This window comes from Nyctereutes procyonoides, unplaced genomic scaffold, assembly GCF_905146905.1.
Source record: "Nyctereutes procyonoides isolate TBG_1078 unplaced genomic scaffold, NYPRO_anot_genome, whole genome shotgun sequence".
In the NCBI taxonomy this organism is placed as follows: Eukaryota; Metazoa; Chordata; class Mammalia; order Carnivora; family Canidae; genus Nyctereutes; species Nyctereutes procyonoides.
The window spans coordinates 71,762,214-71,773,493 of NW_026575146.1; the positions used below are offsets into that span (position 1 = coordinate 71,762,214).

An 11,280-nucleotide genomic window follows, 5' to 3' on the forward strand; every position below is an offset into this window, starting at 1 on the left:
TCCTTGATTCATTCAACAGACATTTACTTAAGTCTCCTGTGTGCCAGGCCCTGTGCTGGGTGACGCTGGGGACCCAGGTGAGTCACATCTAGTCCCTGAGAAGCTTCCATGTTGGGGGGGGGGTGGGATGGACGCGGGCAGAGGCAGCTGTAATGCAGAGTGCTGTGTGCTCTAAGCACAGGTGACACCACACACTTGGGAGCCACCTGGGGCACCTGACCTGGCTCTTGGGGCCAAAGAGCTTTCCCAGGGAGTGGCTTCTTGGTTGAGTCTTGAAAGACACTTATCAGTGAGGTGGGAAGAAGAAAGGCTTTCATCTGCAGAGTTTTTGCTGGGGACTCCCAGGTGCCAGGCCCTTCTGAGAGTCGGGATACAAGAGAGGACAAAGCTGGAAGCTCAGGTTCTGGTTTGGGACACAGACATACCACAATCAAAACCCCTGTGGGAATAAAGAGCAGTGGGGCCTGGAGTCAGACATGGTGATTTTAGAGCCTCTCTCGCATTTACCAACTGTGGGATCTTGAGTGAGTTACATTTGGTGTCTGAGCTTCAGTTTCTTTATCTAGCTGATCAAAATAGTAAGAGCTTAGTGTAGTGGTTAGGGCTTCGGGTCTGGCCAGGCCACTTCCTGGCAAGTTCCTATTCTCTGAACCTGTATTTCCTCCTCTCTCAGGTGGAGTTAGTAATAAGATCTGTGTTCTGGTTGTCTGGCATGGCATAATGAACCACCCCAAAACTCTGGTGTAAGCCAGCAATAATTTATTTTACCCATAAACCTGAAATTTGGGCAGGGCTTGGCAGGAGAGCTCACTGCTCTACGTGGCATCATTTGGGGTCTCAAGAAGTGGCCAGAGGATTGACATCCAAGATGATTCAGTCATGTGGCCCACAAACTGGCCAGGGTTGTTGGCTTGAGCTGACTGTTGACCAGAGGCCATGATTCCTCTCCATGGGGCTGCTTGAGCTTCTTCACAATATGGTGGCTGGGTTCCAAGAAGAAGTGTTCTTTTTTTTTTTTTTTAAGATTTTATTTATTTATTCATGAGAGACACACAGACAGAGAGAGAGAGGGGGGCAGAGACATAGGCAGAGGGAGAAGCAGGCTCCCTGCAGGGAGCCTAATGTGGAGTCGATCCCAGGACCCTGGGATCATGCCCTGGGCCAAAAGGCAGATGCTCAACCACTGGGCCACCCAGGCGCCCCCCAAGAGGGAGTGTTCCACCACACATGAAGTGGAATATGCGTCTGCAGGCTGAGATGCAGACATTGGTGTGGGGTCACTTCTGCTGTACTCCCTTGATCTAGTAGTCCGAGTCTACCCCGATCCAAGGGGAGGGGGCATAGACCCTACTCCTTGAGGGAGGAGGGTCGAATTTACAGGCATCTTGAAGCTACAAAACTTACCCCATGAGGTTTTGAGGGAATTAATGTGGCTCCCCCAGAACCACATCTGACACACAGAAAGTGCTCACAATGTATTATTACCATTGTTGTTACCATCAGCATGGTTAGAACTCCCTGGATAAGCTCAGAGGACTGACTGGGAGCTTGAGCAGAGCTCAGGGTGGTAGAAGCTTTCAGAAGGAGTAAGCATTCTGACCACCTGAGCCAAAGCCCAGCTCCTCTGGCTGTGCAACCTCCTGCAGTTCCCTTGACCTCTCTGATCCACAGTCCCCTGGCCTGTAAGATGATGATAACGACACCCAGCTCTGAGGGCATTTGGAAGTGTTTGGGCAGATAATGCCTGGGTAGCATTTTGCATGGTTCCTGGCACAGAAGTGGTAATTATTGTTATGATTCTTAAGCAGGTGAGGTTGCAGGACAAGTTGGGGGTGGGGGCTGGGCAGGGAGTGAGCAGAGCATTCCAGGTAGGAAACCTGCCTGCAAATCTGGGAGGGGAGAGATGGCGCAGAAGAATGGCAGGATGTTCAAAGAATTAGAGGGTGGAGGGCGTGGCCAGAGCGGGTGGGTCTGAAAGGGCCCTTAGATGTCTCTTGAGGGCACAGGGGAGCCACAGGAGGGGCAGGGACAGAAAGGGTTTAAGTGTGGATCCATAGGCTGGCAGAGGCTGGAGGGAGGAGGCTGGAGGAGAGGATGGGATCTGTGCTGGGGTCTGGCCAGTGGGAATGGAGAGGGAGGGGGAGAGAGGAGGGAAGAAGGCTCCCCAACCTGTGCATAGATGTGGAATGGCACTTGAGATGGAGAGCCCAGGAAGGGGTTGTATTGGAGGGAAGATGCTGGGTTTAGTGGGATGCAGGGCATTTGAGGCCATGGGGGGCACAGAGATGCAACTCTAGGTCTCAGGAGAGGGTGGGAGACAACCAATTGAGACATATTCTGAGGGCAGCAGGGAGCCATAGGAGGAGTTGAAGCATTTGGGCAATTGCAGGTATCTGAGGCTGCAGGGAGGACAGAGGAGACTCAAGGCCAGAGGGTGGGGAGAAGGAAGGCTGAACTGAGGCCAAGGCCATCAGAAGTGGGGCTCTCCAAAGGGTCACCTCACCCTCCTCCAAGAATTCTTCCTGGCTTCTCTTCCCCATGGGTTTGCTACCCCATTTCCGCTGGGACTCAGCAGCTTTCACTATCTTCACCCTGGGTGTGGGGAGTGCAGGGGTCATATGGGACCAGCTGATGAGGACCAGTCAGGTGGGGTGGCTGGCTCTGCCACTAGATTGGGGTTGGGGGATCCTGGCACCGCCCACTGGGTCTGGCTTCCTTCCCCACCCAGGAAGCTACCAGTCCTGTCAGACTTGTTGACCAGGGAGGCACTGGAGTCTCGCTCCAGTGTCCTCACAGGTGCAGCCAGCACCATGGACACCTCATGGGCTCTGCTGCTCTTCCTGTTTCTGGGTAAGTCCCCTGCTCAGCCCCTTCCCACCTGTTCCCCTTCTCGGGACCTCCTCAACACCCTCCCCTCCTCTCCTTGCAGCCTCTGGAGGAGAGGTCCTCACCCATGGAGCCTCTTCTGGAGTTCAGCAAACCAATTTCTCCTTGGACTCAGAAAGCTCTTCCCAGGGCCCAGGTTCAAAAGTCTCCTACATCAACCCCCCCAGCTGGAAATTTCCAGATCAGTCTCCAGGTTCAAATGCCACGGCTGCTATCCCTCATCTCAAATGGTTTTCTGAGTCCTCAGATTTTAACGATGTGCCTAGGTCCGTCTGGTCAAATGTTTCTGCTGAGGGCCAAAAGTTGAGCCTGGATCCTACCTTCTCTGAAATCCCTGATTCTGAAGTATTTTCTGATATCTTGGGTTCTCAAGTTCCTGCCAAAGACTCAGAGCCCTCCTTCTCTGTTAAGACCCCAGCTTTGAACATTTCAGCTCCGGTCCCAGCTACTGAAGTACCTATTGAGACCCCAGGTTCAAAAGCCTCCCCTGAGGATCATGATCTTGAAATCTCTGCCCAGAAACCTGAGTCCAAAGTAATTGCAGGAGCCCAGCCAGGGGAAAGCTTCCCCCAGCAGGTGGGGAGGCCTCTCTCAGTGCTAGTGGGGACCACCATCCAGCTTCCTCTAGTTCCAGTTCCCAGCCCCGGCCCTCCTGCTCCTCTGGTTGTCTGGCGCCGGGGCTCTAAGGTGCTGGCTGCAGGAGGCCTGGGGCCAGGGGCGCCCCTGATCAGCTTGGACCCTGCTTACCGAGACCGCTTACGATTTGACCAGGCCCAAGGGGGCCTGGAACTTGCTTCTGCCGGGCTGGAGGATGCTGGTCTCTACACTGCTGAGGTTATCCGGGCTGGGGTTTCCCGGCAGATTCGGGAGTTCACGGTGGGTGTATATGGTAAGTGGGCACTGAGGCTCAGAGTGCAGGCTGCAGGGTCTGCTGTGCCAGACCTTTGGGCAGGTGGCTGCTGTCCATGTTTTCTCCCTTGATGAAGGGGTCCTTTGACAGGGGAGAGAGCACTTCTAGGTTGGAGGGATAAGAAGGGCTGGGGGTCAAGACAGGAGTTCTTGAGGGGAGGTGGACCTGGGGATCAAGACCCCTGGGGCCTTGGAATCCTGAGTCTCTGAGAGGACAGAGTGGGGGACTCACTTAGGGGTCTGGGAGGAGGAGGACCCCTAGGGCTGGGCCTCAAAGTCTTGGGTGGGAGGAGTGAAGGCTGAGGTTTGGAGTCCTGGATCTAGGGGACCAGGGGGCCAGAGACCCGGTCCTGAGTCTGCTCCCTTCTCCAGAGCCCCTGCCCCAGCTGTCGGTGCAGCCCCAGACCCCCGAGACAGAGGAGGGGGCGGCCGAGCTCCGGCTGCGTTGCCTGGGGTGGGGGCCTGGTCGTGGAGAGCTGAGCTGGAGCCAGGACGGACGCACCCTGGAGGCGACAGACCCGGAGGGAGCGGAACCACCCCGGATCCGCACAGAGGGCGACCAGCTGCTCATCATGCGCCCCGTGCGCAGCGACCAGGCCCGGTACACCTGTCGCGTCCGCAGCCCTTTCGGCCACACCGAGGCTGCGGCCGACGTCAGAGTCTTCTGTGAGTGTGGGTGTGCCTCGGGTTCGGGTCCGTGATCCGGGAGCTCAGGTTCCTGAGTCCCTGGGGCGGAGGGCGGTTGGAGGTCCAGCGCCCCGGGGTTGTGGCGGGGTCCCGGGTAACCCCGCCTCTCCTGGTCCGGACCCTTTCCTCCGTCCAGACGGCCCGGATGCGCCGGTCATCAAGATCTCCTCGGACCGCGACGCCGCCCCCGCCCTCTTTGTCACTGCGGGCAGCAACGTGACCCTGCGCTGCACCGCCGCCTCGCGGCCGCCCGCCGACATCGCGTGGAGCCTGGCAGACCCGGCCGAGGCCGCGGTGCCCGCCGGCCCGCGTCTCCTGTTGCCCGCGGTCGGCCCGGGCCACGCCGGCACCTACGCCTGCCTTGCCGCGAACCCGCGCACTGGCCGCCGCCGCCGCTCTCTGCTCAACCTCACCGTGGCGGGTGAACGCGGTGGGGGCGGGGTGGAATACCTGTGGGCGGGGCCTCCCCGCAAAAGGGGCGGGTGCCGGGGAAGGGGCGGGGCCAACAGGGGCCCGAGGGACTGGGCGGGTGGGGCGGGTGGGGCGGGAAGGCCAGGGAGGGCGCGGGGCCAGCATTAATAGGGCAGAGATTCCTGGGCAGGAATCTCAACAAATTAAGCAGAGCGTCGGATGGCAAGAGTGGAGGCCAGAAAGGGAAGGGGCTTAGGGCACTTGAGCCAGTAAGTGGGATCAGCAAATAAATTGCCTGGGAGTTAAGTCATAAGAAAAGGGGCCTGGACCATTCTAGAAATGGGCGGATTGGTCTTAGAAGAGGGACGGGGCGCACCAGGAGGGGCGCAGAGGTCTGGCTGAAGGCGCTGAGTAACTTGGTGGAGGGGGCCGGACTAGGAAGAAAGGGGCGGGGTTATGTTTGCAAGGAAAGAAATCCGTGCAGAAATGTAGTTTCCTTAGGAAAGAGGTGCGGTCAGGGGTCTGCAGCTGCCCACTCAGCCCGGAAGTTTCTGGGAGAGTGAGCTGGGGTGACAGGAGAATGGGGCGCGGACGGCGCCGACGGGGCGGGGCCAGGTGCCGAAGGGTTGGTGTGCGGCGCGGAGAGGCGGGGCTGGAGGGCTGAGCGGAGAGAGGCTGACCCCTGGATTTCCCTCCGCGCCACAGATCTGCCTCCCGGGTCCCCGCAGTGTTCAGTCGAAGGCGGTCCGGGGGACCGCAGCCTGCGCTTCCGCTGCGCGTGGCCCGGCGGGGTCCCCGCCGCCTCCCTGCAGTTCCAGGGTCTCCCCGAAGGCGTCCACGCGGGGCCGGTGGCCTCTGCGCTCCTGGCAGCGGTCCCCGCCCACCCCCGGCTCAGCGGCGTCCCGGTCACCTGCCTTGCCCGCCACCTGATGACCACGCGCACCTGCACTGTCACCCCAGGTGAGAGCCGGTGGGACTCCTCTCCTATTTCCTGAGGGGGTAGGGGGTGTATTTCTTAGCTCCTTTAGGAAATGAGAAAGGCAGACTCGAAACTCCCGGAAAAGAGAGTTCCTGTGTCTTAAACCCTACAGAAGGACTAAGGTTTTCCCATACCTCAAACAGGAGAAGGGCCACAATTTCTTTCCTGGACCCAGGAAGAGACACCTTCCTACGTGTCCAGTGCAATAAATGGTTGAGAATAATACGAGTTCCGCAGTCTAGAACCTGGCTGCTAGTACGTATGTAATAAGTCGTCTTTATTAAAGAAATCATAATGGTGATTGAATGAGAGAGTGAGTGAATGGGCAGTGCTTCCTTGTTTGGCTAGAGTGCTGGGGTCTCACAGCAATTTACTTCACCAAAGGGCACAGGACTTGGTCTCCCACTCCAGGGGAAGGTCTTGACTCAGCTGGGTTTCTTCTACCTGCAGAGGCCCCTCGGGAAGTGCTGCTGCATCCCACAGTGGAGGAAACACGGTCAGGGGAGGTGGAGGTGGTGCTGGAGGCCACTGGCTGCCCTCCACCATCGAGAGCCTCTTGGGCCCGGGCAGGGCAGCCTGTGGCCCCAGGAGGTGGGAGTCGCCTGCGGCTCAGCCGAGATGGGCGCAGGCTCCTCATTAGCAACTTCAGTCTGGACTGGGACCTGGGAAATTACTCCGTGTTGTGCAGCGGGGCGCTGGGTGCTGGGGGCAACCAGATCACTCTCACTGGTGAGTCCATCCTTTCCCAGAACCTCCAGCCTTCTCTTCCCTCACACTCGGTCCCCAGCTCCTTTTGCCTCAGACCCAAGAGTCCAGCCCCTCAGTCCCTTGCTCTTGTAGGCCTAGAAGGCTCCCCAGCAGACCCTCAGGACCTATGAGCCCAGGTCCAGAGCCCCCTTTCCTCTCCCCTCTAGGATCCATAAATCCAGCCTTCACCTTAATCTCCTCAGGACCTTCCATCTCCTCATGGAGGCTGCAGAGAGCCCAGGATGCAGCAGTGCTTACTTGGGATGTGGAACGTGGGGCCCTGATCAGTGATTTTGAGATCCAGGCACAAAGAGAAGGCCCTGATCTGGGTCGAGCCACTATCTACAAGGACTGGATTTCTCTGCTCATCCTGGGGCCTCAGGAGCGGTCAGCTGTGGTACCCCTTCCCCGTCGGAACCCTGGCACCTGGGTCTTCCGTGTCCTGCCTATGCTGGGGGGCCAGCCAGGGACCCCATCACAGAGCCAAGTGTACCAGGCCAGTGAGTTGGGGCTACTGGAGCCTTTTCCTGGGCTGTCTCCTCAGTTTGTTGCATTGTATCCCGCTTGTCTGCTTGTATCCATTTTCTGGGGCTAGTGTAAGAAAGTGGCTTGGACCCAACAGAAATGTATTCTCGCCCAATTCTGGAGGCCAGAAGTCAGAAATCAAGGTGTCAGTGCTCCCTCTGAGGGAAATTGGGGCCATGCTCCCTCTGAGACTTGAGGTAGACTCTTTGTCACCTCATCCAGCTTCTGATAGTGGCCATCAATCCTTGGCTTATAGCTGCATCACTGTGATCTTTGCCTCTAGCTTTCCACAGCTACCTCCTCCCTGTGTGTGTGTCTCTGTCTTCTTTTTTCTTTTCTTTTTTTTTAAAGATTTGTTTATTTATTTATTTATTTATTCATTCATTCATTCATTCATTCATTCATTCATTCATTTATGAGAGACACACAGAGAGAGGCAGAGACATAGGCAGAGGGAGAAGCAGGCTCCCTACAGGGAGCTCGATGTGGGACTTGATCCTGGATCTCTGGGATCATGCCCTGAGCTGAAGGCAGACACTCAATTGCTAAGCCACCCAGGTGTCCCTCTGTCTTCTTCTTGTAAGGACTCTAGTCATATTGGGTTACGGCTCATCCTAATGATCTCATCTTGAGTTGATTGGTTGAGATGTGTTTCCTCCTGAAAAGATATATTACGTTTTAACTCTCTGTGCCTGTGAATGTGAACTTATATGGAAACAGATTCTTTGTAGAAGATTGACTCTATTTCTATGATAGCACATTACTTCTGGCATAGCACACTTACTTTCTTTTTAGTGCCACCTGTAATTGTTATTAATTTGGGTATTCATTTCTGATTTCCCTAAAAATTAATCCCCCTGAGAGTAGATATCCGGGTTTGCTCATCAGTGGATCATTACCATCTGGTAGAATGCCGGACGCACCACAGTGATTTAGTAGATGCAAAATGAATTGGGAGTCTGGGATCCCAGATTCCCGAGTTCCAAAATAGTTGGAGCAGAGAGCTTAGGAAACTTGGGTCCAGCCCTAGCTCCTGCTTCCTTATCCTCCATCTCTTTGCCTCTTCCAGGTCCCCCCCTGGGCTCTGGGGCCATTGCTGGCATCGTCCTGGGTTCCATACTGGGCCTGGCCCTCCTAGCAGCGCTTCTCTACAAGTGCATCCGCTGCCTGTCCAGTTTTAGGGGTAAGTGAGGGGCCCACTGGCTGAACCAGTCAACCCAGTCATAGGTCATTCACCCTGTCTTCTACCATTATCAGCCAATCAGAGTAAGGCCCCGCCCCTCAGCCCAGCTTCCCTGGTCATTGGCTGGGTTGGAATGTTGGAACAGCCAGTCACGGTTTCTGTTTCTCTTCCTTCTCTTTACAGAAGACACTCTTAAGAAAAACAAGTGTCCTTCCTCCTTGACCCCTGTGGTTCCCCCACAGGAAAAAAAGATGCAGAGCATAACCCCAGTGCAGACCCCACAGCCTCTGCCCTTCAAAGTGCCGCTGGAGGACCCTAGCCCAAACAGGGCCCACCAGGTGAGTGTAGGTGCTCCAATGTCCTTCTGGAAAGGGCATGGAACTTCCTGTGTTTTATTTTATTTATTTATTTTTTTAAAAAGATTTTACTTATTTATTCATGAGAGACACAGAGAGAGGAAGAGACAGGCAGAGAAGAAGCAGGCTTCCTGTGGAGAGCCTGATGCAGTACTCCATCCCAGGACCCCAGGATCACCACCTAAGCCAAAAGCAGATGCTCAATCACTGAGCCACCCAGGTGCCCCCTTCCTGTGTATTAATCGGGGAGAGAAGACGGTCTGAGTCTTCTTCTAGCTTTACTTGTTGATTTACAACGTCGGTAAAATCCCCCCTCTTTTAAAAAATGCATAAAAATTGGACAGGAATTCCCATCCAATTTTTGTTATATTAAGAGTGAAATTCCAGTTTTAGGGATGCCTGGGTGGCTCAGCAGTTTGGTGTCTGCCTTCGGCTCAGGACGTGACCCTGGCGTCCCGGGATCGAGTCTTGCTTCGGGCTCCCTGTGTGGAGCCTGCTTCTCCCTCTGCCTGTGTCTCTGCCTCTCTCTCTCTCTCTGTGTCTCTCATAAATAAATAAAATCTTTAAAAAAAAATTCCAGTTTTGGAGGAAAAACACCTTATTCTTTTCCATAGCAATTGGCAAATTTCCCTTTTCTATCAGATGTGGGATGGAATATCTTCCCCATAAAAGCTGGGTTGTTGCTTGTCTTATCTCTCCCAAGGGTAGGTGGACATTTTTTCCTTTGGTAAATGGAGGTAACCTGGTTAATGTCCAACTGGTGTGAGCTCGCCCTAGAAAAGCATAAGTTGTGTCACATTCAGGGTAACCCCTGAGATGGTCCCCTTCCCTTCCTTTCTCTTCCAGGTCACTGGCCCCAGTCCAGTCATCTCTCCGGGTGGGGGCCTAAGGACTGTTCGGGCAGCCACACAGGTGTGACGGGGCCCACTCTGCACAGGACTTTTTGGTAGGACCTCCTGTTTCACCCCGACAGCAGGCAGGGCCTTCCCGCCCTGCTGAGATTGAAGACTGGCCATAGAGCATGAGACTTCTAATCTCCCTGTCAGCACAGAAGACTCTACTCATATTTGTGCAACTAAGGAGCTGTGGTTCCCAGGCTGGGAGATATTCCTTGCTGATGTACCAGTGTGATTTGTACAACCTCCAAGCAGGCAGGACGTACAGGCTTGGTGGTGAACAGGCAGGGCTTGTCCTTGCTGTTCTGAGCCCCAGAGAGGGCCCTGCCTCATTCTCTCAGAAGATCTTCCTATGTCCATTTGTCTCCTCCAGGCCATTCCCCATCCAGTAACCAGAGTCTTCATCTTTAAAACAGCCCAGATCACATCCACTTCTCTTTGAACCCTTCTATGGCTGCCAATTGCCCTTCAGATATTGTCCTGATTCCTCTCTGTGATTTTCAAAGCCTTGTGGTTTGGCTTCTGTTGGCCTCTGACCTTCGCTTCCAGTCCTTTCACTCCTGCTACTCAGGATTAACAACAGATTTTCTGTCCACACAGCTCTACATTGCCTCCAGGGCTTTGCCTCAGAGTTTGCTTTGCCTAGAACACCACTCTTTGCCCTGGGTCGTCCACTTCTCAAGTATAATGGGAACTGAGATACAGTGATTTATAGGACACGTATATTTGATTATCATTTGGTTTCTCAGATAGATTTGGTCGTGATCCACAGTTCTTGAAAACGGTTCAGAGTCATAAAGGTGAAATGAGTGTCTTATTATTAATGGAGGTGACTTTTTGGGTTGCACCCAAAGGCAGGACTGGTTGCCTGGAGGACCAAACCTGTGATTAGAGGATTGGAAATTTCAGTTCTACACGCTCCCCACCCCCACCTCCAGGAGGAGGAGGGACTGGATGTTGAATCAACCAATGGCCAGTGACGTAGTCAATCATGACTATAAAATGAAGCCTATGAACAAACCCCCGAGGACAGCTCTTTGACCCATTTCAGCAGAGCTTCCATGCTGGGGGAACCAGAATGCCCCCATGTACCACTAAACTGGGTCCCCAAGCCCCACAACGACAGAGATTCCTTTGGGAGCTTGCCCTGTGTATCTCTTCATCTGGCTGTTGGTTTATATCCTTTCTCATGTCCTTTAATAAACTGGTAAATGTAACTAAGTGTTTCCCTGAGTTCTGCTTGCCAGTCTAGCAAAATAATCAAATCCAAGGAAGAGGTCTTTGGAACCTCCAGCCTGTAGCCAGTCAGTCAGAAGTATGGGTAGCAGTTTGGGGCTTGCAGTTAGTGTCTGATGTGGGGAATAGGGGTGGCAGTTTTGTAGGGCTGCATCCTTCACCTGTAGAGTTTCATGCTATCTTTGGGTAGACAAGTCAGAATGGAGTTGAATTCTCAGACACCAATAGGCATCTGACAATTGCTTGTTGTTGTTGTTGGGGGGGGCGCGCGGAGAACATTAGAACATTCCTCTAATGTTGGAATCAGGTGCAGAAACCCAAAAAAAAGTAACCATTACCAGCTTGGGAGACCCTTCCCTAACCCATGACCTTAATCCCCACAGCCTCTGAACCTCTGGCCCCTTGCACATAAATCTGTACATACATGTTTAGCCTCTGACTCATTCTCAAAACTGAGAACTTCAT

General features: G+C 54.3%; 1 protein-coding gene across 6 annotated transcripts; it reads left to right on the top strand.

Annotated features, from left to right (window-relative positions):
• Nucleotides 1–14: 14 nt before the first annotated feature.
• Nucleotides 15–10,800, top strand: VSIG10L (V-set and immunoglobulin domain containing 10 like). 6 transcript variants are annotated; one of them, XM_055311193.1, is made up of 11 exons: nucleotides 15–77; nucleotides 2,729–2,850; nucleotides 2,930–3,775; nucleotides 4,168–4,461; nucleotides 4,619–4,903; nucleotides 5,599–5,853; nucleotides 6,323–6,601; nucleotides 6,823–7,119; nucleotides 8,214–8,327; nucleotides 8,511–8,665; nucleotides 9,530–10,800. In XM_055311193.1, exons 2-11 carry the CDS (start codon nucleotides 2,811–2,813, stop codon nucleotides 9,599–9,601), a joined length of 2,637 nt encoding a protein of 878 aa, XP_055167168.1. In that variant the 5' UTR covers nucleotides 15–77; nucleotides 2,729–2,810; the 3' UTR covers nucleotides 9,602–10,800. The 6 variants fall into 6 exon arrangements, with proteins under 6 accessions (XP_055167168.1, XP_055167169.1, XP_055167171.1 ...); XM_055311192.1 differs by lacking the exon at nucleotides 15–77 and having other exon boundaries at nucleotides 173–2,850; nucleotides 8,570–8,665; XM_055311190.1 differs by lacking the exon at nucleotides 15–77 and having other exon boundaries at nucleotides 175–2,850.
• The last annotated feature ends 480 nt before the right edge of the window (nucleotides 10,801–11,280 follow it).